At 43.0% G+C, this 27,304-nt stretch overlaps 1 protein-coding gene across 4 annotated transcripts; it reads right to left on the bottom strand.

Moving 5' to 3' along the window:
- Nucleotides 1–473: 473 nt before the first annotated feature.
- On the bottom strand, nt 474–27,304 carry CDC42 (cell division cycle 42). Of its 4 annotated transcripts, none has more exons than XM_090024757.1 (6): nt 27,196–27,302; nt 14,825–14,966; nt 11,841–11,913; nt 8,699–8,808; nt 8,391–8,588; nt 474–1,913 (listed from the first exon to the last, which is right to left on the bottom strand). In XM_090024757.1, the coding sequence occupies exons 2-6, from the start codon at nt 14,927–14,929 to the stop codon at nt 1,824–1,826; spliced, it is 576 nt and encodes a 191-aa protein (XP_089880883.1). In that variant the 5' UTR covers nt 14,930–14,966; nt 27,196–27,302; the 3' UTR covers nt 474–1,823. The 4 variants fall into 4 exon arrangements, with proteins under 4 accessions (XP_089880883.1, XP_089880885.1, XP_089880886.1 ...); XM_090024759.1 differs by having other exon boundaries at nt 27,192–27,233; XM_090024760.1 differs by having other exon boundaries at nt 27,207–27,230.

Below are 27,304 nucleotides of genomic sequence, written 5' to 3'. Positions count from 1 at the left end.
AGACAGGTGAACACCACAATGGTTTCCTGAAATCCAGCTACATGCAGGAAGTCAGATTTAGTTTCTGCAAACAGACTAGCATTTCTTGCTCCAGGACAAGTAGCATTCAAGTGACCTGGAGGAGCTTGCACCAACGATTTTGGGGCATGTGCAATATTGAGTAAAGGTTACATCCCCCCAGTATCAAGGACAAGTAAGCGTACATCTCTTTACAGGGCCAAGTACCATGACAGTCGCTTCTGGTGCAAAGCTCACTATTTTTGAACACTGTAGCAAGCCCAACAGATTTGCAACCACCACTGTAATTGCGGAAACAGAGACAAAGGGGAAATAATTGGAACTAGGTGTTCAGAATGAACCAGAGATTACTCGAATGGAGAACAGGGCTGAATGGGGAAGAATTGGCCACGTCTGCATTCTCTATAACAATTAACAGATAAACATCAGGAAAAATAAATTATCCTCAGGCAGGCTTGTGAAGATATTTTATGTTTAATACATCTGAAAAGAATGCATATACAAAGAACTTAGACATGAAAAAGCATTGGTTCAACACTAGTGAGTCTACAAGAATCAGGAGTTTGGGGAAGATGGAGAAGATTCCCCGAGTATTAAAAAATTTGATTTCTGCAAGCCAAAATATAGTTTTGGTAAAATCCCTATGAACACTGGCGTCTACATAAAGATCCTACATGTGATCATTAGACTGAAACACTCTTTACAGGCTCCAGGGTTACTTACAAGCACAATGCAGGTAAAGGGGATTCCCTTAACTGGTCCCTATGGTGCCACACTAAATACTAGAGATCCCTCCCCTACAATTCTTTCCTACCAAAGGTCTCTCTTTCCACCCCTCCCAAAAAGGATGCTGAACCATTCTGGAAGGTATGCACCCATCAGCACCACCTCCAACTCTCAGAGGCTCTGTATGGAAGTGTCTCAGCAACACCATGTATGCTGGTAACTGTAAGCTCATTCTTAAAATGTACTGGTTGGCAAAAGATCATTTGTTAAAAACCAACTGAAAAAATCAGCTGGACATGCTTAAAAAGGTACAATTATTTCTTATCACGATGACATCCCATATGTGAAGATTGAGCCACATGTGGCAAACCAGGTTTGAAGTCTAATGGTGCATCCAGAAGTAAAGAAGCAGTTAATCTATTCCAAAGGTTTCACAAACTAGAAAGGACAGGGTGGAAACTTCTGACCTTCTCAGAGAAGAGTGAGGGAAGAGATACAAGGCAACTTGAGAGGAGATGCAGATAAGTGGTCTACACCCCTCTTTAGAGAAGCACCAGCTTGGGACTTCTTAGTTTCCCGAACCAGTTTGGAGGACCAAAATATGCTCATACCCAGGCTGCCGTGCTCAGCCAGCCACAGAGCAGCCTCAGAAGTTCAAAGAATCAAAAGTCTTGCCGACTTGGCGTAAGGGACAAAACAAGGCTTCAATAAGACAGCCCAGAATTAGTCTGTTACAGAACAAGTCATCACAAGCATGCCTGGACTTTAAACAAAAATTAGAAACAGTAAACAAAACAAAAAGACCTAGTACTGATCAGTGTTTTCTGATAATACATAATTACTCAAAATTAACTAGTCTTTAACTGAATTGGAAGGGGCACTGGGAATGAACACTAACATTCTCATCTCACACAGGGAACGTGTGGGGGAGATGGGAGTGCAGGGCATTTGTCATTATTGCGCAAAAAACAACCCCCCAAATAACCATGTTTTAAAATTTGTATCCTTAGTCTGATTTAAACATTGCTTTTAGTATGACATCAAACACCAGCTTTGCAGAAGGGACTGCGGAGGGATGTTCATAGCAGCACACACCTGCGACTCTTCTTCGGCTCCGGAGGCTCCAGGGCAGCCAATATCGCCTCGTCAAATACATTCTTTAGGCCTTTCTGAAAAGGGGCAAAGAGAAAAAGGGGCGGTCTCATTTTCTGGATTATGAAAACAAAAGCCAAAATAAAACCAAAGGCAGAATTAAACCCCAAGACTGATGGATAAAAAAAGTATTGCGATCTAGAATTTCCAGGAACCTATTTTGCTTAACTATGCCTTGTCCAAGTTGCGTCGCTATGGCTAGCAGTCCTTTATCTGAGTATTTGATATTCAGAGCAATGTAGTAATCCTCTGAAAATTTCTCTCTGCAGACCAACATTTGACAAGAAGCAAAACAAATACTGATTTTTTGGATTAGTTTGCTGGTAACACATTTCACATGCTAATGACAAAGCAGAAGGTACTGCATTCATTCAAATGAAGCAGCTGGATCTGAACATACTTGGAGTAATGATTCCTGAACATGGTGCAGTGACACCCGTGTTTTAGATAATAGATAGGAGGCAAGCATGCAAAGATGAACTGCAGTCTGCTATGTTGTGATCAAGCTCCTGCCCCCACATTAAATGCTTAGAAGCAGACAAGTCGAATTCAGAAGCTGTGCATGGTATCAGTCAAAGACTTCAAAATGAGAGAATTACAAAATGGGATACTGTATACTGTATAAATGTTAAACTGAAGCCAGCAAGTGCAAACAGGAATAAAGCCTCATCAGTCATTTATACAAACAACTCCAATTTTTAATTTCAAAAGTTAAAGGTAAACTACAATTGAAGTTTTTCCCCTTATGACAAAAGTCAGAAGCATGAAAGTAAGAAGCAGCTTTACATCTTACATTGACAAGCTTTTAAGAATCTATTATTAAAAACAAAAGAAGTCTAGTAGTGTTGGTAAAAGCAGGAATTTAACATATTTTCGAAGCAGTAGCAGGTACACTGATATTTCCTTCCCCCGAGGATTGACATACTCCACTACAGCACAGACAGCCAAAGCAATAAGCAACAAAAATCTCACTGCACAAAGGAGAACCAGAAAATCCTTCACATTACAGCATTACTTGCAGGTCACCGTTTCATGTACGTTTGTCATGCAAATACAGTTAACAATAGTCACAAGTAGAAATGAGAAGTGTGCATTATTTCTTCCCAGTTGGCTCTCAGGAAAGTCAAATGATCGGGGTGTTTTTTGTTTTGTTTTTTGCTGTAGTTTTTTTTGTTGTTGTTGTTGGTTTATTTTATTATATATTTAGGCCCTTTCCCCAATAACCTAAATTGTAAAGCTATCCACATCTGGCAACCCAAGCAGCAGAGAGTTAAGCGAGTCCAGTTCATGTTCCACGTTATCACAAATGCTTTACTGAGGAACTGTGTATACCGTTTTCAGTCCAAAAGCTAATACAGAGGTTGCTCTAAGATGGTAAGCAGAGACACAGAAGCTTTCAAATCAGGATGGTTTTATTCATTTTTAACCAGGTTTCTACAGTAGTGGGACAGAGGAAGCAGCAGCATGGAGGGAAAGGAGAAACAGTTTAGAATATACAGCACTTCCTTTTGGGCTGAGTTTCCGGAGGCTCGAGGGCAGCTAGGATAGCCTCATCAAACACATTCTTCAGACCTCTCTACAAGACAGAGGGGAGGAGAAAAAATAGCAGCCAGGTTAGAGGATTAGAGAGAAACAAGCAGATATAAAGAGCATTCAGGATAAAAAAAAAAAAAAAAAAAAAAAAAAATCGGGCTAAATTCACAAATGTAACAAGCAAGTTTGTTCTGTTATTAAAAGTGGTGAAAATTATGGTCTCCAAGATCCAGAGAGTCAGGAGACCAGGTTAGCGAGACACAGGAAAGTACAGAAGTCCAACCAGTTAGACGTACATCCAGGAAAGCAAAACGACAAACAGAGCAGGAGTCAGTGAGAATGCTGTTAAGAGAGAATTTCATTTCCACTTATCTGAACTATTAGAGTGAACATTTCCAACATGCTTATATGTGAAAAATGGGCAAAGGCATGGGTTTATCCCATGTCAACATAATGAACCATCAGGTACATGTTTCCAGTTTCATACTGGATACATGAACACTTCAGATAAATGGAACTGTGTTCATGCTAGTGGTCCCTGCTCACTGCCAAAGCAATTTAAATGCCAGTTCAGAACTACTGAATTGCTCTGTGAATTCAGCCCCTGAATAACTGAGATCTCCAGACTGCTGGGCATATTAAAAACAGAACTGGAAGCAGTACTTCTCCCTCATAAACCACTGTCTTCCAATATAAACATCCAGTCTTTAAGAAGAGAGGCAATGCCTTACCAGTGCTATTAACACAATGCATACAGAGCCTGCTGTGGAAGTGGCATCTTTCAGTTATTCAGTCTCATTACTAAAGCAAGTGTAACCACTCAGCTTACAGGAAGACAGAAAAAGGACGTTAGAATTAGAATGCTTTTATGACACTGTGGGACCCAACACCAAAGCAAGCAGTCACAGGCTAAGTTTGCAGGGGTTACACCAGAGCACAAAGCATGCATCGCGTCTGACCTAAGAACAGGGACTCTATAATACATTACCATTCGCATACAAGTTTAGCAAGTTACTTGTGGGTGCCAGCAGTGGAACCTGGCTCAGCGTATGCTAACTGGACTCGCCTAAATCTACTGTGACCTTCAGAAAATGTGAGGCCTTCAGAAAATTCAGAGGAACTAGTTTAAATAGAAGAGGGAAATAAAAAGTTAAATACTCATTCCACAGTGACCACCACTGCTTATAGGAAGAAATTGTGTCACCCAAGATAGAAAACATTTCTCCCTTCCTGGTTGGATTGGGAAAAAGCACTCTGCTGGAAAGCAATCTCTGAGACCAGAATTCAATATGCTTTTATTAAAAAAGTGTGCATGAATCATGAAGAGATTGAAAAACCCATCTCTACCTGAAAATCTGTAAATCTAAAAGTTACAAGCTAAATCTAAAGTTATTACAACTGAAATACTATAGGCAAAGATATTTTCAGTTTGCTTGGTTCATCCATCAGCATTTCTCTGTTTTACTGAAGAGTTATACTTTTAGTTCAGGGGACCTTCAAAAAGATTTTTAAGAAGCACCAGAGAAGGCAAAAAGAAGAGAAGACAAGAGACTAAGACTGCACACTACAGTCCTATTATGAAATAGATTGTGCCAGAGATGTCTGACAGACTGAAAAGGTAGTTCACGAACAAAAGCGAGCAGTGTGAAATCTTGGTTCAAAAAATGTTCAGCTTTGTCCCTCTAACCATCTACTCTGGCTGGCTAAACTAGATACCCTGTCAGGCCATTTTCACCCCATTCATATACATGAATACTTTCCAAATCTGGTTTCATCAAAACTGTCAGCTAATTATGATGAAGTCTAACTTAACAAGCAGAGAAAAGAGACTAGTTATAAACAGCATTCAACTCTCCGCTATCTTAAGTAACTAGAGCCCCGAGTACTCCGTGAGTCTAGGCCAGCTTAAAGTCCAACTAAAAAAGTGATAAAGGCAGCATCCGCATCAAAAAGTAAGAGGCCACCTGCTTCTTCACAATCACTAACTCTTTAGTCACCTTCTCCCCTGCCCCCCAAGCTTTTCCACAACTTTCATTACAGCAGCATCCAAGCAACTCTCAATCCTCGCATGATGCAGGTCGGTATTATCCAGCGGTTCCCACCACTACCCTGACAGGCTGGGACACCGAGCCACCAAAGGGATTCTATGCCAGAACCAGAAACAGTCTTACTTTAATCCGGTGCTTTAAACAAACAAAGCTGCCCATCTCCAGAGGGAGGGAAAGTGGGCTGGTCAAAAACTACATGACTTCCTGCCACTGAATCATCCAGCAAATATGAAGGGGGGGCATAAAGACGGGGCATGTCTTATTCCTCATGCAAGTCCCAGAACTTACCTGCCTATAGTTCATTCAAAAATTTTAATAGGAACATTTTTTCCCTGGACACAAGGAAATTTTCTACCCCGCAACAGAAGACTATCAGCTATGCACATTGTGGTCATCTGTCACATGAAAGCACCAGGGCCACGCATGAAAGCATTAGCCACCAATAAAGGCCAACATGCTGGAGAGACAAGAGCTCTGGAGAAGCACTTTACACGTGTAATCCACTGCAGCAGGGAACTAAAGAAAGGCTCTGGACAAGCATACCTTTCACCTGCTCTAACAAGGATGGGGCAGCTGTTACCATGTAACATCCGCATGCTTCTGTAGTGATTCAACTTAGCTAAATCACTGTAAACTTACAGTGTAACAAAGTTAAAGTTACACTGCTTGTTACAGAAACACCCTGTTGAAACAGGTAATACTGTATCAGTTGTTACATCTGCCTACATCCCAAGTCTCCAAGTTTCTCCTGACTCAAGCTTCAGTGAATTTCCTTTAAAGGGAAAAAGCCCTTCATCCTTCCTAGGAAAGTCAAGTTCCTTGTGTATTTAGAATATGCACATTAACTCCGCTGGTGGAAACTCACTAGGAACTCAGGCACTGCCCTGCAGACTTCCCACACAACTACTTTTGTTGTGCAGCTGTTTAGCCAGATCAGCTACAAAACAGGACGCAGGAAAGTAAGAGAGCGCAGAGATGCTAAAGAACAGAAACAGTGGGCAGAGGGCAGACTTCAGGTGAATATCCAGAATCCGTTTGAGAATTGGGAGAAGTCTAAAAAGTGAATATAGTCATAAGAGACTATGAAGACAGTTTAACTGGAGTAAGATACTGATTTTGGTGAACAGAAGGTATTATGCTACATTTAGGACACACCATTTTCCCCCCCAAAGTCCTACAGAAAGCCACTAGTGTTTATTAACATCTGATGAGTCTAACTGTATGCAAATATTTCAGCTGCAAAATGGCACAGAAGAGGTTTCCAAATCTCTCTCAAAATACAGTTCTTAAACTTACATAAACTTTTCTTCACCTAGATATCTCAAAACACTTTATTAAAAGGTGTCAGCATCCTTATCCCAAGATGGGGAAAATGAAGGCAAAGAGGTGACATAATCTGCCCAAGATCACCCCTCAAGGGACATGTCAGACCGAATGAAACCAAGACCTTCAAATCCCAGCCTAAAGCTGTAGTCACTAAGAAAAACTGACTATCACTAGTCAATTTTTTAAACTTCACTGGGTAGGTGGGATTACCAGCAAACCTACTGGTCTCCCAGATTAGACACCTGTCAGCTCTATCATACAGAACTGCCTTTGGATCTCCAGAAAGCATGAAGAGCTGTCCTACCAGAATCTTGGAAGGAGTCTGTGAAAAAAAGCTCCAATGTAATTAGCTTGCTTTCTTACATATCTATACATTTTAGAAATAGTAGTCAAAAGAAAGAGAGGACACTGAGAAATAAAGAAGTCCTCTTCCCCTGTAAAAAGATTTATTGTGTTTCTCCTCTGTTTTAACACGTAAAAAAAAAATCTGACAGAGAATGGCTTTTAACGTGCATGTTCTTACTCCAGGAATTGTCAGTACTGCCATGTAAAATTTGTCTGCATCTATTCAAGATAAAATAAAAGTAATTTTTTGGGGGGGTAGAGGGGTCAAAAGGGCCAGAAATACACCCTGTATGCTGTCCAGGTAGCACGTGGTGGAATCTAGTTTACCACAAGATTTAGGTAACTGTAACCAGCATAGTTCTGGTCCCAATGCTAACCATCACCTAGGAAAATTACATCTAAAATGTGAATAGCTTTCAAATTGCCAGCTGAGAGAGGTACAACAGGAAGCACAGTTAAGTCATCCTCTGAGCAGGGGTTAGTCCCGTGGACTATGGTCTCTATCACAATACTGTGAATGCAAGTACTCTGAATGTTGCCACCAAAAACACCAAGATGCAACTAAGCTAAGCTTATGGAACTGGTTTATATGAGGCAGGCAAGATGTAGGCAAGTCTTCGCAGAATCCAAAAAGCTTAGAAAGCCCCTCGCCCCCCCAAATATGAATAGCTAATCTTTGTGTCCATGGCTATGAAGAATTCTTGTCCTAAGAGTTGCCATTCTATCATTTTGTGATAATTAAACACTTCTGAAGGGAAGATGCAGGAACACTGCTCCCTAAAATACACGGAAAAGGAAGCAGACTTTCAAACTAAGGTTCCTAGTCCTTGAAAGTGTTAATTTAGCCCTTTTAAAAGGGAATATGTTCACCTTTAAACAGGCCTCCACTTTGACTACTCTTCCCACTGGCAAGCTGCATTCTCTCTCACTGCTCAGATCCTCCTTTTCCTAATTAGGCAATGAAACTACAGATCCGCCAACACTGAACAGCAGTAGGCAATACCTCACCTACCCCTTCAGTCTCAGTCACCATATGTCTGGGCTGACTCCCCGTGCTAGCACTTTCCTTTATGCCACATCTAACCCCTCATTTCTGAAAAATCTGTCTGGTCATATTGTGTCAATACCACCACGTTAAAGAAGGAAGAGCTTTCTTCTATAATTAGCTGTTCTCCATGGCTGTGAATAGAAAAAAAAGTTGTAAACACAGACAGGCAAAGCTATTTAGAGGACAGTTCTCACCTGCGTGAGTGCAGAACACTCCACATATTTGACAGCTTTCAGGTCCCGGGCCAACTTTTCAGCAGTCTCCGGAGTTATAGGCTTCTGCTTGTTCTTGGCAAGTTTCTCAATCGTTGAGGGATCATCTCTGAGATCAATTTGGGTCCCAACAAGCAGGAAAGGAGTCTTTGGACAATGATGAGTAATTTCAGGTACCCACTAAAGGAGACAAAGAACATATTGGTTATAATATTAATACTTGACGTGATTTCACGGTTATTGCCAAAGCTGCGTACTAGCCCCATTTGGGTCAAAAATGTGCGACTAACCTTTTCTTTCACATTTTCAAATGAAGAGGGAGAAACCACTGAAAAACAGACCAGAAACACATCTGTCTGTGGATAGCTGAGGGGTCGTAATCTATCATAATCTTCTTGTCCTAGAAAGGAAAAAAAAAACCCGAACAGGCACAGTGTTAGAGGAGGAATCCTTCAAAAGCTGCTCCAGGATGATAGCTTTTCAGTCAGACAACAATGTACCCTATTTGCATCTGTAAGGAATTATATAACCAGTCAGTATTCCACTAGAGAGACCCCATACTAAGTAACCAACAATTAAACAAACACAGTCACCACAAATGCAAACGTTAAAGAAGCCCCATATATACACTTAGCTTTCAACTATGTGACAGATGAACAAAAATTGTCTGCCCCCATTCCATGTAACGCATGTCAGCAAAACAATCTTAATTTTGTCCTTGGAATGACACAAGCAGAACACGGGGAGCAGGATGATAAAATACCATCGTCATCATCAACACTGCACATACTATCCACAAAAGTTTCAATAATAAATGGCCTCATAACATTTCACTTTATCAGAATTGCCTAACTGGAACAACACAAGATTATTATTTTTTTTTTGGTAACAGGCAATAGCATCCTGGCAAACATTTAGCAAAAAATCCCTGTGACTAATGCACACTTCTAACATCCAGGGCAGTCTAAAAGAGAGACTGAAAAAAGCAGCGTGAAGAGTACTCATACCATGAATGTCTTAAAGCTGCACTTGTCATAAGATACAGAATGAGTATCTTTATAATTAGAAAATGGAAAGACTATGCAAGAGGAGAATACTGTAACAGAGACTATGGGAGGAGTAGTTAGGAATCCCTTTACTGGATCTATATATCCTATGACAGCACCACCTAAAAGAAGCGCAAAGAAGGACTGGGGTAAAGAGTACTCCAACGAAAGCATGCAAGATTCTCTCTTTCATGACTGTGGTCCCCTTGCTGCAGGGCAATCATGGTAGACTGTGACCACAGGGCCTGTAAACGCAGAAGCTGGATGCTTCCTCCAACTTCATTCTTTACTTTTATTTTTATAAGCAACCCTTGACAGTCAAGGAGCACTTACAAGTCAACTGCTTTATTCACAGGTAGCCAATTCAAAGATCTCATCTTATAAGTTCAAGAGACTTACTCTCACAAAAAGCTCCTGTTGGTTGGCACGGCAGGGGCAAGGCCTACAGCATCTCTAATGATAGAGCTACTTATCACAGCCTAACAAGCGGAGGGAAATCTTCATGTCAAATATTTTCCATCACACTTTGCTAGAAGTCACAATATAAGCAGTGCTTGCTTGGATGATGGTCACAGTTGACAACAGGAGTGGGTTTCTCCTAATTCTGCTTCCTACTATTATGGATGAACTCCCTCCCATAAGAGGAAACTGTCTAGTTCTAAATAAACCATTACAGATGTCAGCCTAGAATTAGCCAAAGCCTGTAATTATTCCTGCACAAGTGATAGGTGCTGACTGTGCGATTGTATTGACTAGTGTGTACTGACTTAATGAGATGAAGGGCCATTGAAAGTCAGGATCTATCACTGCAAAAATATTCTGACTCCTAGAAGGCAAGCTTACATGTCTGACGTTTTAAGAATTTTTTTTAAATATGCAAGTAGAAGACTTAAAGAACTTATTTAGTCTGAAAAGTTACTGCATTCACAGATTCTGAAGTAGATGAAAGCACCTGGTTATCCCTAAACAGCAAATATATTCATCAGTCAACCAACATGGAACTATACTTAATGGCAAAAAAAGAGAGGGGTCTCCAAAGGCCTACTGAGAACTGAAACATGTAGGAGTTCAAACAAGGACATCAAAGTTTTTAAAACAAAACTATTTAAAGTCTCAGAGGAAGTATTTTCTATACCAATTTCAACAACTCCAAGTCTATCACATTACGCAACCCTCAAGATATCCACAGATTAATCTTAAAATGTTTGTAGCATTAACAGACTGCAACATGCCTTTCCCTTAAACCAACCGAAATGCATAGAGAACTCATTTCTCCTCCAGAGTTGCTAGTGGTGCAGTAACTTAGGAGAGTCCCCACTGCTCTGAATCCCTCCTTCGCCCCTCCAAGCTCAGTGGCACATCCCCTCCTGTCCTGTTTTCCCCCTACCACCTCCCCCCACCCACCCCTTGATGCAGGAAACCTGCCCGCCATTGCTGCTGTCCTCATCCGACTCGGGTGCATGGAGCCCCAGAGCCACTCCTGCCACACTCCAGATGGGACTATGGGGACTGGCTGTGCAGGGGAGCCAGGCTCAGTCATGGACAGTGGCAGGCAGGTTCCCCCTCCCTGCCCAATTCTTCCTGATGTTCCCTGTTAGCCTAGGAGCCAGCACAGGGAGGGAGAGCCTCCCACCACTACTGCTATCCCAGCAGCTCCTGTTCAAAATCCTGGATCAACCTACGATTGTGATCTGAAATTTGTTTTGGGTTTCACTGGCTAAACTGTTGATTTAAAACTTAGTAACTCCTAGCAGCTCAATATCTATTTACAAACCAGAATAACTTCCCTCTAGTCCTCCCAAGATTTGCCTAACCTAAAGTGAGATCATAAGACTAGTATCTTCTTTAAAAAAAAACCTGTTTTAAGAGTATGTAGATGGGACTTAAAAAAAAAAAAGACTGATTTTTTTTTTAGTGACCAAATTCCATTCTTATATACAAATAAGACCCACTCCCCTACTCCCACTTAGTCTAGGCAAGTCCCCAGAGAGCCACCAAAAAGCAAGGACAAAAAGCATTTGGCATTCGTTTGGTGAACAGTCTAGACACCGTTTAGAACCTCGTCAAACATCCACCCGAGAGAATACAGCCCCCTGCCCTGTGTGTGTGTGGGGGGCCACACATGCATGCAGGTGCAAATGTGTGGCGGTGGGGCCAGGGGGTGGTTAATGGGGAAGAAAAGGGAAACTTCTGAAGACCACTTCAAAAAAGGCTGGGAAAGCAGTTACTAAACAAAGTAATGTCACTGACAACTGTATTATGAGCACTATTACATTTTTCCCTCTACAAGGAACTGACCAACACACAGCTTGTGTAACTAGTAGCCCAAATTCACATAACTGAATGTTGTAATTCGGTGCGATTACTGAAAGATGAACCTTCTCACCTGCTGTATCAAACAGGCCTAGGGTGTATGGCTCCCCACCAATCATCACTGTAACAGCATAGTTATCAAACACCTAAAGGAGAAGGGGGGCAAAACATTTAAATTAGTTTTCAGAGCAAGGGGAAGTCATTTCTGTCCAACACTGATCATCCTACTTACTTTGTCAGACCCCCTCAATTCGTGCCAGGATTATTAAAGCAGGCTAGTGGCATACTTTCCAGATACCTGTTTACACAAAGGTCCCCGAAGCCTGCAATAGTCTAGTCAACACATGGAATGTGGAGAATTCTAGAGAATCCAATATGAAGACAAATTATAATTGAAAATTATATTGAAAATTTGTTCCAATTTGGGTAATGCCTCAGAAGTAAGGCTTTCAAGATCTTATCCAGGCTGGTTGCCATTACAGATCTGGAAATCAAATGAGAATAGAGAACCTGATTTCACTTAAAGGCAAGGGGCAGGTGTAAGAGGGCAGCAAAAATAACCCTTAAGACAGACAAGTGAGCGAAAGACACCCCACACATTTCAAATCTCATCTCAAAATTAAAACGTTTCATTTGACCTGAAAGGAAAAAAGTTAAGAACTTTTAGCTTCCTTCAAAATTAAATTTGTTATTTACCATTATCTACACTTCTCTGTGTGCCAATCTCTAGAACAACAGGGGGGCAAGGGGAAGGGAGAGAGGATTTGAGAGTCTAAATGAACACTGGGTCTTCCAGAACAGTGCAGTGTAGCGTGCCTCCCTACATGTTCCAGAGACTGTGGGCTTCATCCCTTCAGAGCATCTAGGATTTCCTGTAGACAGAGTTAGGGAAGTGAAGGTAATTTCTTAAATTGTTCCTGGACTGCTACCACCTGAGCTATTTTAACGTCCGTGTAGGATAGGTGGAAGTGTACACAGTTTATTTAAGGTTCAGTTCAATGATACAGAGCATTGAAGTGACATTGTGCTCAAGAAAGGGTTTTCAGGCATGTGTAGGAATGAAGCCAAACCAAGAAATGAGCTGTCCAATACTGTTTGTTCTTTAAGGAAAACTTTTATTATGTCAAAATCTATTATCCATAGGAAGACTCTCAAAGTCCAGAACTGCCTTTCAAAAAAAAAACAAAAACAACCCACATCCTTCATCAGAAAGAATACAGGTTTTCACCAGCTTAATAGCAGCAGAGCCAAACTGTGAAACAAGTACCACACTGATCCTTGCTCAGATGAGCCAGGGGTTTACAGAAGGGAGAGACTGGCAGCTGTGAGAGGGTTAAAACTGCAGCTTTTGCCTGAAGAGCTCTGGTCAGGATTGAGCTGTGACTCGGTGCGGGGAGAAGGGTGGAAAATCTTTATTCCTTCATTCTGCCTTCCTGAAACAAAGTGAGTCTTATTCAGGGGCGCATGGTACGCAAAGAAGATGCAGTGAATGCACACCCCCATCCAAAAATAGAATACAAAAAAATTACTACAGAAAGGTGGGGTATTAGCAGGACTGTGTCACAAATTTAATAGTCCTGAAAAATCTCTCATCAAATAGCAGGTCTTGAGATTAATAAAATGGAGATAGCTTTGAAGCTCAGTCCAGTTCAGTTTAACCTTCCATTCTTTTCCAGTTTGCCTGCATCTGCTCTAGATGCTACAGTTCACCTTGGAACCAGTCTCTCACTCCTTCAAGTAAGAGTCCTGTTTTGAAATTGGGCTTCAGTTGACAGTGCTAATTGGGAAACTTCAATTTTAGTGCCTCTTGCTGTTATTTTGACAGATGAATTTAGTTATCGGATACCGTTCTAAATGCAGGTCTTATATGTATGCAATGTAAAAAAGGCACAAGAAGGAGAAGAGGCTGGTGAACAAGATTCCCAGTGCAACTTGCTGACATTTAAGGTGTTATAAACCTTAGCTTAGGGTGCCTGTCTTTTTTACTGCTCAGTACACCTTCAGAAGCTTATGTTCTCTTTGAATTTTCTCCAGCTTGAGACACAGTGAATAAAACTGAAGAGGTGCCAGGGCAGGTACCTCTGAGGCAGTACTGTAACTAAGGGTGGGCAAGAGGGGCACTCACCTCAAGTGCCAAGGTAGGAGGGGTGCCACAATCACCCCCACCCCTACAGAGTCTGTGCCCCCAAAGAATTGCTATGCCAGGAACTCCAAAACACTTTCCAGCTGCTGTTACTTTAAGAATAACAGAGCTGAGGCAGACAGAGCACACACCACAGCAGTGGCTCATCCCATATTCCTTAGAGTTCCCACCTAGGCAAGATGACTTACCCTCCCCACCCCTCACAGGATTTGCCCCAGGTACCAGCTCAGCTTGTTATGCTACTACTGTGCGGCTTCAAAAAAATATCTTCCGTTTCACTTCTGTGACTGGCCCTTTATGAACAAGCCCTAAGGCTCTAAAACCTAAACCCTATACTGGTAATGCAGAGACACAACAGTGTATAGACCAAACTAGTCAAGCTTAGAACATGGTCTGTTAGAAGAGCAGCTGACGCTCTAGTCTGTCCACTGACAGCTGTCCAGGAAGATCTGGGTGGGCAGCATTCCCAAAGGCACCATTTCAAGAACACTCCAATCTGGGAATGGGAAGGGACAACTTTTAAACCATCATGTTTTCAGCCCATAGGTTCCTGCTGCTCATTCCCACTTAAAAAAGGGGAAACAGTTTGGAGTCTTACTCACATAACCCAACTGGCTGTCAACAGATGCTCAGGTTTGGAGAGATGGCCAGCCAACAGAAACAGACAAGTTATCAAAAGGGTCTCTCTCAGAAACGCACAGAAAGAGTAAGAGCAAAATACACCCTAAGCTAAGTTTGTTCAAGTTTTCCAGGAGATGGCAGATACTAGTCTCAAGCAGAAATGGAAGGAAAAAGAAGCTACTCATAAAAGGTTTGGCAGGACACAAAATAAAAGGTAGATGATCAAGCTAACTACCCAGAATTTTTCCTTCCCCATACCCAAAACACAATTAGAAAGAGCCCTTTATACTCACCGTTGGTACATATTCCGATGGGAATTTGTTTGTTGTATAAGAAATTAAGAGACATGTTTTACCAACAGCACCATCACCCACGACCACACACTTAATTGTCTGCATAGCTGGAGTTGGTTAGTCTATCCAGGCCAATAAGAACCTAAGGGAGTACAACAACAACAACAAAAAAGAGATTGCTTACTTTCTTACTGGAAAGCATTAAGTATAATTGTTACCCCAATTTTAATTAAAACATAACTAGCTTCAAATGCTATAGCCTTCTAGCAGTCAAGATAACCAATTTATTCTTCAAACTTCATGCACGCCTCAATCCGATCAGAAGAAAAACAAGCAAACAGCATAGACCAGGGCTCCCAAAGTGCAGGTCCCTCTGAAATGGACCTTCAGGGCCAAAGCTCTGGGAACCCCTGGTATAGACAGATAACAACTGTATTCTTATCAAAGGACACTGTTACAGTGCAAATGTTGTATTGCTACAGAATCCTGCAGGTGTAAATGTGTCAGAAATGTTCCAACTTCAACTCTCCCTTCACTCCAGGTCAAAGTTGAGGCAATTTAACTGAAGTGTACTGTTAGTAAGATTTATTCATTCGATGTATATCCCACAATATTCAAAAGGCTTAGAGCACTTGGCCTTCCATAGTTAAACAAAATCACCTCTCAGCAAGGTAGGCAATTACTCTTTTCTGAAGTAGTTTTATATCCACTGTTTAGCTACTTATTTTACCATCTAATTGCTACTGATCAAACCGCAAGTTAAGCTTATCTACCAAAAGACAAGCCCAACACTCTCATAAATCCAAGCATATTGTGTTTCCTCCTGCTCCTCTCTCTCATCCAGGTTATCCCCAGCTTGGCAGCACCGCTGAGAATCCGCAAGAAGAAAGTTAACTGCTGTAATTCCTAGCATGTCTATTAAGAAAACAACTACTTGGTGTATAGGGCTAGATACCAATTCCAGTTGCAGTCTTTGTTACAGTTTTTTGCAGACTGCTAAAGACAAGGTTTTTTCGACTTAATATTGCATGACTGTGTACCCGGGTGTCCTGTATTAAACAAGTACAAGAAGGTAAGTACTAGATTAAAAATAAAAACATTCATTGAATTGCTTAACCCTTTCAGTGTGTTTTCTAAGGAGACTTAATGGAAAAATACTTAAGACAAGGAAGTGTACAAACAATAGAAGCACGAGTTCTGAATATGAATGTAGCTTTTTTTATGGTATGCACATTAATGCCCGACCAACTGAGCTAACAAGATTTTAAAAACTGCACTTAAGATTAGTTCATCTTGAATGTTAAGTAACAACCTGAATTTCCCAGGGTCGGTGGGAAATACTGTGCAGCTGAAATTCTTTAGGGATTACATTCCCCAGAAGTCATGTTCCCCAGAGAGATCACAAAATTCACGAGAAGCCACTGGCTTTATACATTCCAGTGACTCAACACACTTAGTCTAAATGGCACAAGCCTCGCATTCTGGGCTAGGCTAACCCCAGTGAAGTCAGTGCTAAAACTCCCACTGATTTCACTATTACCTGGATGCCACTCCACCTACATGCCATTGCTAGTGTCTTGTTGCCAAAGCACTGATGAGCACTTGGAGACTCACGTCCAAGCTCTAACTCCATCACAGAGTACAAGTCACTCCATCTCTCAGTTCCACGTCACTATGGTAAATAGATGAGGACACAACTGTAGTTCAAGCTGGGGCAGTGGAATGGGGGGCACTTGGCACTAGTCACTTTTTGAAAGTACAGTAAACCTTTTGAAAAATATATTTAACTAACTGCTTCTCAAAATTATGCCCTATAAAAATTCAGCAATTATTCTCAAGATGCACAGGAAGGGTTTTAGTTAAACCCTTTTCTGTATAAAGTCCAAGCAGGACGAACAGAGAATGCATGTCTAAACAAACCATTTCTAGCTAAAGGCACCCATTGAAATGTTATGCTCTGGTCAACATTTCAAAGCAAGATAATTGTTAACAAGGTGGAACAAGCCATTTTCCCTTTGCTTTGGAAAACAACTGCATACTTCTGCAGCAGTTGCTGGAGAAAAATCTCAGTTTTCAGAAAAAATAATTCTCAACAGCTGTTAAAAAGTAGTACCTTCAATACCTATTGCAGTCGTTTCTCCTGTGCCTCAGTCATGGGTCAGCAACAACTAAAACAACTTTAAATCTTACTGAGAAAGTATCTTACCACCATCACCTAAAGCAGTATCTGCTATTTCCTGTACTGATGACACTGCCATTTACACAGATGTTTTCACATAAGTGCAGCCCTTTACTCTATCTACCATGCCTACATAAATCCTTCACAATCTCAGTCCTTCAATCTGTACCATACATCAACATCATCATCTTCTGATGAAAGAACAAGGAGGTAATTTAATTTTTAATCACTATTTTAAAAAGAGACTAAGTGTAATCAATAGTCTTATCTGAAATCTGCCTCTCCTTTCCACTCAGAAAGCGATTAATACTTCTAAAAATGAAATTAATTTCTCCAACCACAGCCACTAATATGGCCATCTGATGTTGATTTCATCCAACATTAACGTTAAGTGCTTATGGACTGTTAAAATCAAGATTGCTAGCGTAAATGCTAGATAGCTAGCTAGATGACCTGGTAGAACATCAGGTCCAACCCCCTGCTCCAGGCAGGAAAGAACACTGGGGTTAGGTAACCCCAGACAGATCCCCGTCTAATCTCCTCTTGACCATCTCCACGGCACGGGGAAGCACCACCTCCTTTGGGAGCCCATTCCATATTTTAGCAACCCTTACCGTAAACAGTTTCTTCCTTATGTCCAATCTAAATCTGTTTCCTTCAGTTTGTGGCTATTATTTCTGGTAAGCCCGCGAGGCGCCCTGGCAAACAGAGTGTTCCCTATTCCCTGCTGGCCCCCCAGTGAGTTTGTATGCAGCCACAAGGTTGCCTCTCAGCCTTCTCTTGTGGAGGCTGAAGAGATTCAGATCCCTCAGTCTGTCTTCTTAGGGTCTTACCTGCAGGCCCTCAACCATATGAGCAGCCCTTCTCAGAACCCTCTCAAAGTTATCCACATCCCTCTAGAAGCACCGCGCCCAAAACTGGACGCAGTGCTCCACCTGCAGCCTCACCAATGCCGCATGGAAGGAAATTATCACTTCCCCAGACCTGCTCAAGATGCTCCTGCTGACGCAAGAAAGAGTGCAGTTAGCCTTGCTTATTGCAAAAATGAACATGAGTCCCCAGTGCGATGAGGCATCAACCAGGACTCCAAAAATCTCTTTCCACTATTGTGGTTCTCAGAATGCCCCCCCCCCCAAATCTGTAGGTGTGTTGGAGAGTCTCTCTCCCCAGGTACAGCACCTTGCATTTATCCTTGTTGAACTGTATCTTATTCTGATTTGCCCACTTCCCCAGTCTGTCCAAATCTGCCTGAATTCACTCCCTGCCTTCCAGTGTGCTTACTATGCCCCATAGTTTAGTGTCACCTGCACATTTGGACAAGGTGCTTTCAACACCTTCATCCAAATTGTTGATGAAGATATTAAACTGTGCTGGTCCAAGGACAGAGCCTTGGGAGACACCGCTGCCCACATGCCTCCAGGGAGAAACCGCCACATCCACCACCACTCTCCGGGTGCATCCCATAAGCCAGTTTTTCACCCACCTTACTATGAAAAAATCCATATCACAGCTACTCAGTTTACTCGTCTGAATTGGGTGTGACAGTGTCAAAATTCTTTTTAAAATCCAGGTACATAATATCTACTTCCTCCCCTGCATCTAAGCACTATGTGACCTGGTCATAAAAAGAGACCAGGTTAATCAGGAAGGATCTGCCTGCTATAAACCCATGCTGGTTGCCCCTCATCATTGTGTTACCCCACTGGTCCTCTGCAAATGTGATCCTTTACGATTTTTTCTAAGGTTCTGCCGAGAATAAAGGTGAGGCTAACAGGCCTATAATTACCTGGGTCCTCCTTCCTCCCCTCATTAAAGATAGGGACCACACTGGCCCTTTTCCAGTCCTCTGGGACCTGTCCCAAATGCCACAAGTGCTCATACAGCTGCGTTGTTTTATCTTTTGCTTGCGGCTATTTACCTACCTGTCTATCCTCCTTGTAGTAAGTTTGTCTAACCCACATTTCTCCTCTTTAAGTGATGGTCATGTGGGACTTTGTCAAAAGCCTTGCCAAAATCCAGATACACTATATCCACAGCACTCCCTTTATCCACCCAACTAGTTATCATGTCAAAGACGATCGAATTTGTCCCACGTGCTGACTGCTCTTTGATCACCCTTTCCTTCTCTAGATGCTTGCAGAGGGACTTCCTTAGGATATGGTCCAGCGACTACCTGGGCAGAGAGGTGAGGCTAACTGGTCTATAGCTCCCCAGCCTTCTCTTTTGCTACAACTTTGTAAAATATGATTGCCAAGGGCTCAGATCTCCTCCTCTGCCAACTCCTTCAGTACCCTAGGATGAAGTTCATCAGGCCCTGCAAACCTAAATTCATTCAAAACCTCAAAAACTCTGACCACTACTTCTGTTAGCACATTTCTCAGTGTGTCCCCTTCCCTAACAAAATAATCCTTTTAGCTGTCTGGTTGCATCCTACTCTGTGAAGACTGGGGCATAGTAGCTGTTGAACAGCTCTGCTCTCTTTGCATGTTCTGTATATTGAGCCCACAGCTTCCTTGGTTGTTCTTTTCTAGCCAAGATATTTACAGAGCATCTTGTTGTCCTTAACTTGCCTTGCCGGGTGAAGTCCGCTTTTTACCTTTGCCTTCCTGATTTTGTCTCTGCAAGTTCTTGCTATTTGCTGGTATGCTTCTTGGGTGAGTCATCCATCTTTCTGTAGCTTGCATCCTAGAAGCTCTTTGTGCAGCCACATTGGTCTCTTGCTGCTCTTGTTGCCTTTCCATCATGTCAGATGAGCTTTTTGCTGGGCTTCCAATCCTGTGCTCTTTAGAAGCTTCCCTGGGCACTTTCTTCCTTCCGCCTGTCCTCCCATGGCACCACGCCTACCACTTCACCTCTCCTTGAGTCGGCTGAAATCCATCTTTTTGCGGACTCGTATGTTTAAATTTAAACGTCTTGTTTTTAGGTTAAAAACATACACATCTTTTGCCAGGAAGCTGAGCTGTCAAATTTGACTACATATCCTGTCTTCATTTCCTGTTGAGAGACAGCTGCATCACAGCTTCCTCTTTTAATGCAGTACTGCTGCTGCCATTTCACTGCTTGAGTTAAAAGATTGCTACAGATAAGTCACCAGCAGGCAGTTAAGAACGTATTTCATCAAGCTCTTTAAAATACTAGATTTCAATTGCTACCTTTTTGTCTTAGAACTTTCATCAACCACTTCATTTCACATGTATAATAATGAAGTTACAAATTACTTAGGGAAAATATTTGCTGAGTGAGGCACCTTGCTTGCTGAGAGTTTGCTATTTAATAAATTTAAAAAAACCTCGTCTTCTGCAGAAGAAAGCAAAACGGTTTTTGAAAAGTAGTTTAAAAAAAACAAGTGATTTCACAAACAAATTAGACCATTCATTTCACTCCTCTAGGCAACTGGCCAAACAGGGCTCACAATGCAGGGAATCATGGGACACAACAGAATCCTACATATTCCAGTGCTGCTCACACTAACCTTACGCACTTTGACAATAGCTTGAAATATATGCAGCTGAAGGCTGAATCTACTAAACATGCATGCTTTTCAGAAGCATATCAGGATCACACATTGATATAAATACAACACTGTCTCTCTAAAACAAGGCCTTCTCCCAGCAACACGAGCTATGGGGAAGTCACAGCCAGCCCCGAGAAAGCGCAGAGCCTGCATAGTGAGTGACGTTGTGGATGCCACGCATCAGACTTTCAACCAGGGGATTAAGTCTACCTACACTACATGACCACTTCTTAAGTCCTTGATCGTAGAAATGTCAATGCTTTTACTGCTCTCTACAACTTGGCAGTGACCGTAAGAGACTAATAATATTCCCACATGTAGCAGGAGTAGTGGCTGTACTGCTCCCCTCCTGCAGGCCACAAGCGGTCCCAAGTACCGGCTTCACCTCTCAAGGCCTCCAACCTCTGTGGACTTCGGATCTCCTGCAAGGAGTTCTGAGACTGTCAATTAAACCTGTGCTAAGGGATGCTGATGATGTTTAACCCTGCATCTCATTCCGAAGGACAGCAAAGGGTCACATCAATTAGGACTGCAGAACACCTGTAACAAGTTAAAACTCTTGGACGAAAAGCCGGTAGCTCACACCAACTCCAAGCAACAAAGCGACACAAGAGGTAAGAGGAAATTCTTTCAAGACCAGGTTCAGTTCTCTCTCAAACTGATGGCATAAAGAATCCCTTAGACTGGTTCAAAGCTTAAGGAGTCTCTTTGATTTCTTGCTAAGTATGAATAACAAGGTAGCCTTAATTTCTAAAAACGCCTGCCACCTCCACTTTGCTAAGCACCTGACCCTTTCTCCTGTGTCTGACTCCAGAGACCAAATATGAATCTGGGCACCATCACAGAAGGGCTGACCCCTTCCAAGATGGGGCATATCACTTGGACCAGAATAAAGTCCCCAAGGGCTGAAAGCAAAACCATCTACTGAAGGGGACCAGTTGTGAGTCTGGTCATTTTTACAGCAGGATGAGATGGCTCATCACTCAGAGAAAGCTTTTCTGCCATGACACTGACAATTCAGATGCTTTGCTATCAATCTTATGAGAAAGGTATTTAAACAAATGGTAGTGCCGTGTAAAGCTCTGAGATGAAATCATACCATCCATTAATATAGTCACTTCTCAAAACGTGTTTCCTTATGACAGAGGAGGTCAGCCTACAGCACATATGCCACAAATGACATGGGCAGCCTCTGTGCATGGCACACTATAGATCAGGCAGAGGCAAAGAGCAGGAAGTAAAGCATCAGAGTGGGGAGGGGAAGGGAACTGGAGTGACACTCTGGGACAGCAGCCGTAAGGGGAGAAACAGCCTCGATTAATCCAACGTTCAGATGGGCTGAAGAAGGTAGCAATACTCCAAGATCTGCTTACAAATCACAAAAAAGAGTTGCCCCTCACAATAAGCTGAGCTTTGTGCTCCTTCCAGTGGATTTGACAGTACAGGAACAGCTAACCTAAGGTTTGTTACAGTTTTGCATGAAGAATCAGTATTTTGAAATTAGTGAATATTTTCAGCCCTGCTAATTCAAACTACCTTACAACAAATTTGAACATCATTTTCCCATTAGAGTGACTTCTAGACAGAGACCAAGCACTAAACTTACAAGCGACTTACATTTAAAAAAAGTATTAGTAGTTTGTCAGTCAACATGAACAATCTTAATTACTGTCTGTAATAATAACATACCTTCTATTTTGCATGGTCCTTTTCAAATGCTTGTCTACAGTAGATGTAAGACAGCTCTGAGTGCTTTCAAGAGAAGGCAATATTAAGGAGAGGGGATTTTAAGAATGTCTCTCCACTAATTTACAATCTGGTCAACATTTAGGGAAAAAATAGTTAACGGAATGCGTAGGAGTAACTATGTCCAACTTATTAAACAGTATGTTCACCAATTCTGATTCCCAAATATACTACAGTTTCCTAAGCTAGTTTGTTACCAACTGGCTGCATGAGTCTCTCAGCCTAATGTATGTCAGTAAACTCCTGAGTTAACAGTGATTGTTAGTAACCAAGACAGACAATTAAGTTTTGTCCATGGCATACTGTTGGACTATTTGCTGGTACTGGGTCAATATACATTTGTGTACAGTAACATACCAGAGCACACTCCCAGTAGAGTTTTGTGCATATGTCTTGTGGATTTTCTACCCCTTCCAAGACAGTTGTGTATTTTTGAAAATAAATGAGGATTCTTATTTAAAACAGTAGAAATTATATTTGTCCAACTGGTCAGATAAGGGACTTATGAGGTTTCATTAAACACAATGGGAAGAAAAAAGGCAGCATATAAGACTTCCTAAAATCAGATTCTCTTAAGTTACTAGCTTTTGACTGCAAGTATAGTTTAGGTAGTTAGAAGCCTAGCCAAAACTAGACTTAAAATGCAGGGAGGTTGCTGTACTTACAGCCTAATCACAGAAAGGAAGTAAAGCAGTTGGAAACCACACCTCCTTTGTGCAACATGAGGTGGAAGACATTCACCACCCTGATGATCATGGAGAAGCATGCACGGTTAGTGATCTCTCAGGAACACGTGTATGCAGAAGTCACCCTGAAGAAATGAAAAGTACTTCTCTGAACCACTTACATACCACTTTGCACTACCTTCTGCCTAAAAGCCCGGAAGAAAGAGAGACAGAGATCCTAGCACTCCAGATTTCTTGTTGTGACACCCTGTGTTCATGAGTATAAACCACTGTACAAGACATCTTCAGAAAAAAGGAAAGGTGTAGCCTTTGATTCCCCATTTGCCTTACTTTGCTACTCATTTTTGGGGGTGGTCATTTATATTCCAAGTTTCCTGTGGCAGGGGTCTTGCCCATCCCTCATTCTGTCTATATAATATATAAATGAACACCACTATTACTAGATTTAGTTACAACAGTATGCTTTCATAGAGACAAGAATTTGGCGTTTATGCCTCAGTTAGCCCAATGGGGCTGGGCTCAGATGGGGCCCCTGCTGTTATTCTACTACAGATGGATGTTTCAAGAAAGACATGCTATTAGTTTTGTGGTCTTTTCACTACCCAACTGAAGATGCTGTGCAAAAGCGAGAGACAGAAAGAGGTGCTCAGTTGTTAATGGCATAGCTTAATAACCTAAAGTGAATATTACCAGAACATCCAAAATCCAGAAATACCAGATTTAACACATCTGCATGCCTGCTCTAAATTTAAAAGGGAAAAAAAGAAAGAGATTGGGATAACCAAATTATTTTTAACTCATCTCTTTTCACCCAGAAGACAGACAGTCACGATTATTTGGCTAAGGAAGTACACATTCAACAGTAATTTGAGGTTTTAAATTACTTCAGTTAAAAGAAGGAATTAGTAAGAGTCAGAAACGCAGAAGTCCAAACCCAACATGAAATACTACCAGTGCTGCTAACATCCCTAAGGCTTATATACACCAGTTTAATGATTCATTTAAGGAACACAGGTAGGTTTGGAATTGTTTCTTTCATTCCACAACTCAATAAACTACAGAATGTTTAAACAAAATCCTAAGACTCTCTACACCTTAAACTAGTGTTCACTTCTCCCTGCCCATCATTATATGTCAGACATTTATCCACACACCAGTCTAGTCAAGTAGCGGAGAATCATGAACACTCAGGTCGCCTAGAATTCTGTACCAAATTTTAACCCTATATAACTAATGATATTTTTGCCAGACTGTAAAGCTAATAGGCCTGTGCAAAGTGGCTAGTATTTACTCCAGATATAGCCGATTCGGGGGGACAGTGATTCGATTTGGTGATTCGAATCAATTCTGCTGAATCTGATTCGGAGGTTTGGCTGCTAACGAATCACACAGGCATCCCATCCCCTGCCTGCTCTCAATGGCTGCCTCACCTGCCCCAGCTCCGGCCCTTTGAAGAAAAAAACAAAAAAGCCTGCACTCACCTGCACTGCATGGGGGGCTCTGCCACAAGCCCCAAGAAGCTGTAGCAGCTGGTGAGTGTGGGGGTAGGGGGGGGTGTTGTTTTTTTTCCCAAAGGGCGGGGAGCTGGGGTGGGCAGGGCAGTTTTGGTACTAGAAAGGGCTTTCTAACAGACACAAAGGAGCTTCCATGCTGAATTAGACCAGTGATGCATTTACTACTGTAACTGAAAAAGAATGACCTAGTGTTAGACATCTGACAGGAAGCAGCAAGATACTCAGAAATGAAAATCTGCACTTACATGTTCATATTAGAAAGGGGAAGGAGTTCCCTCTTAGCTTTAAAATCCATTCCCTTTCAATTTACCATTGCTCTTATAGCAGAGATAACAAAACAATAAACCCCCTCCCCCAGTTAACCAACTTTTAACATTCATTAATTGCATGTGCACATCTCCTCATTTACCTCCCAACCTTCTACTCTCAGTCAGAACTCCTTCCACTCCTACGCCTTTACTTTACCACAGAGAGTATTTTAAAGTAGCCTGCTAGTCATATTCAGTGCAAATTATTTCAATGCTCAGTAAATCAAAACTATTTCAAGTTTAGAGCCCTAATTTAGATTTTCTACTTCAGAAATGTTGGAAAGACTGCAGGAAACCTGTATTAGCAATGAAAACCTATTTTAGTTTCCCAGAACAAGCAATAATTTTATAGCATTTTTTTTTCAGTTTATCAGCCGTGCACCTAGTCTCAAGATTATCAGCCTAAGCGTGAGCAGCCACATACAAAGACACTACATATATGTACATCTGTCTTACCTGGTAAAATTTTGACATAAAGTTTCCCACTCTTTGGTACAACCATTTTGTTCAATTAGTCCTTATGGTAGGAGTGGGCAAAATGCAGCCCGGGGGCCGGGTGCCATTCTATCTGGCCCGCAGGCCCCCTAAAATATTTAGAAAATTAATATTAATCTGCCCTGGGCTGCCTGTCGTGCAGCCCTCGATGGCTTGCGGAAACTCAGTAAGCGGCCCTCTGCCCAAAATAACTGCCCGCCCCGCTTTATGGACATATGGTGCTCTTTACATAAGGGTAATACTGGAAATACTAAGTGACTGGTTTGGATAGACAGAACCAGTTCTATGCTTGTTAGTAAAAATAGTCTTACCCATACATGATCATTTTCACAAAAAATTGATTCGCCTGCCAATTTTCCTTTCAGAACATGCCGCCCTTTTAAAGGAGAGATAATGGGGAACTTTACAAGCGCCATCCATTTCAGCTACTTAAGTCCCCAGACTGAAATGTTATTACTGCTAAAATACTTGATTTTTTTTCTTTAATCTTGTATTGATGACAATAGCCAAATAAAGGTTCAATATCCCAAGTCATTCTGTAAACACATGAGAAACTGACCCAACCCTCAAACCCCATTTCAATTCCGGGTACCACAGGTCATGTCAAGCAGCGAAACGGAGAGCGCATCTCATTCTGCTTGAAGCAAGCCATGTCTATAGACAAGCCTGGGACTAAGGGGCTGAACCTCTCCTGACCGCACGGCTGTCAACCAACAGAACTTCCTGTGATGCTTCTCTCTGCCTCCGATTCCCAGTTGGCCTTCATGCCAACAGAGACAAGATAATGAAGCACAGGGCCAGGCTGCCCACAGAGGTGGTGGAGTCTCCATCCTTTCAGGTTTTTAAGACCTGGCTTGACAAAGCCTTGTCTGGGATGATGTAGTTGGGGCTGGTCCTGCTTGGAGCAGGGGCTGGACTAGATGTGACCTCCTGAGGTCCCTTCCACCCTCGCTGTCTACATTTCTAACATAGCAAGACGTCTCCCACCATCTTGTCAGTATCGGACCGGGAAGGTTTCATAAGCCAGACCTTCTCCAACACTGGCGAGTCTCGTCTATGCTGTCCTTCCCACGGCTGGGGCTATCAACACCAAGTTAGTCAGCGCACAAGATGCAGGCATCGTCCGAGTTGCTAAATGTGCCCTTTCGATATGAAAGGGGAGACAGCTCGTACCGCCGGCGTTTTTGTTCGCTGCTCGCAAAACACCCGACACCCGAAAGGTGCAAGAGGGACTCGCGTCATCTGCCACCCTGTCCTCAAAGTAACCCCGAACCATGCCTAGTCCCATCGCGACTGTGGAAATGGTGCAGAGAATTAAAAAATTAAGCTATGAGTTCAGAGCACAGGCGTGGGCACATGCCGGACTGCGCTTGCGACCTCGGGCCCCTGAAGTGCGCCCCGAAAGCGCGGCGCTTGGGGAGGGGAACGCTCGCAGCAGCCCGTGTGCTGCACGGGGACGGGCCGAGCCGAGGGACCGGGGCCACTCCAGGCTGACAGCGAGGCGGCTGAGGGGCCGGGTGGCTGCAGCCGAGGCGCGCAGCGCGGGCTCCCGTTAAACAGCAACGTCTGGGCTGGGGCGGGGGGGCGGAAGGGGGCTCACAGACGAGCCGGGGGTGGCCGTGAAGACGTGTCAGCGCGGGGCTCGGAGCGCTCGCGGCACGGAGGGGCCGGGGGAGTGTGGGGCGGGGCCCGGCCGGGGGTGGGGGAGCGCAGCCGCCGGGCCTGGCAGCGCGGCCGCGCCGGGCCCCCAGCAAGATGTCTGCGGCTGCAGCAGGAAGTGGCACCAGGGAAGCAGCGGCCGCCGCCCCAGCAGCGCCCCGCGGCGGAGGGGCTCCCCGGCCCGGGCTCGGCCCCCCGCGGGCGGGCGGGCGGGCCGCGGGCCACAGCCACAGCCCCGGCCCCGGCCCCAACCCCGCCGCACTCACCCACCTCGTCCTCACCGGGCGTTGGCAGCTCTGCGGGGTCTCCTCGCCTCCGAGCAGGGGCCTGACGTCAGCGCGCACGGCGCGGGGCGGGGCGGGCGGGGCGGGGCTTGGGC

The sequence above is a fragment of the Crocodylus siamensis genome, chromosome 12 (genome assembly GCF_052110815.1).
Source record: "Crocodylus siamensis isolate JL-2025a chromosome 12, ASM5211081v1, whole genome shotgun sequence".
NCBI classification, from domain to species: domain Eukaryota; kingdom Metazoa; phylum Chordata; order Crocodylia; family Crocodylidae; genus Crocodylus; species Crocodylus siamensis.
This window is presented reverse-complemented; position numbering and strand designations above follow the sequence as displayed.

Excerpts from the sequence above, each read along its gene's own strand:
- CDC42 (XM_090024761.1), bottom strand. The coding sequence starts at position 14,929 with ATGCAGACAATTAAGTGTGTGGTCGTGGGTGATGGTGCTGTTGGTAAA. Across the intron at positions 11,914-14,824 it reads CATCGGAATATGTACCAACG|GTGTTTGATAACTATGCTGT; the intron begins GTGAGTATAAAG and ends CTTCTCCTTTAG. Across the intron at positions 8,589-8,698 it reads TTGAAAATGTGAAAGAAAAG|TGGGTACCTGAAATTACTCA; the intron begins GTTAGTCGCACA and ends TGTCTCCTTTAG.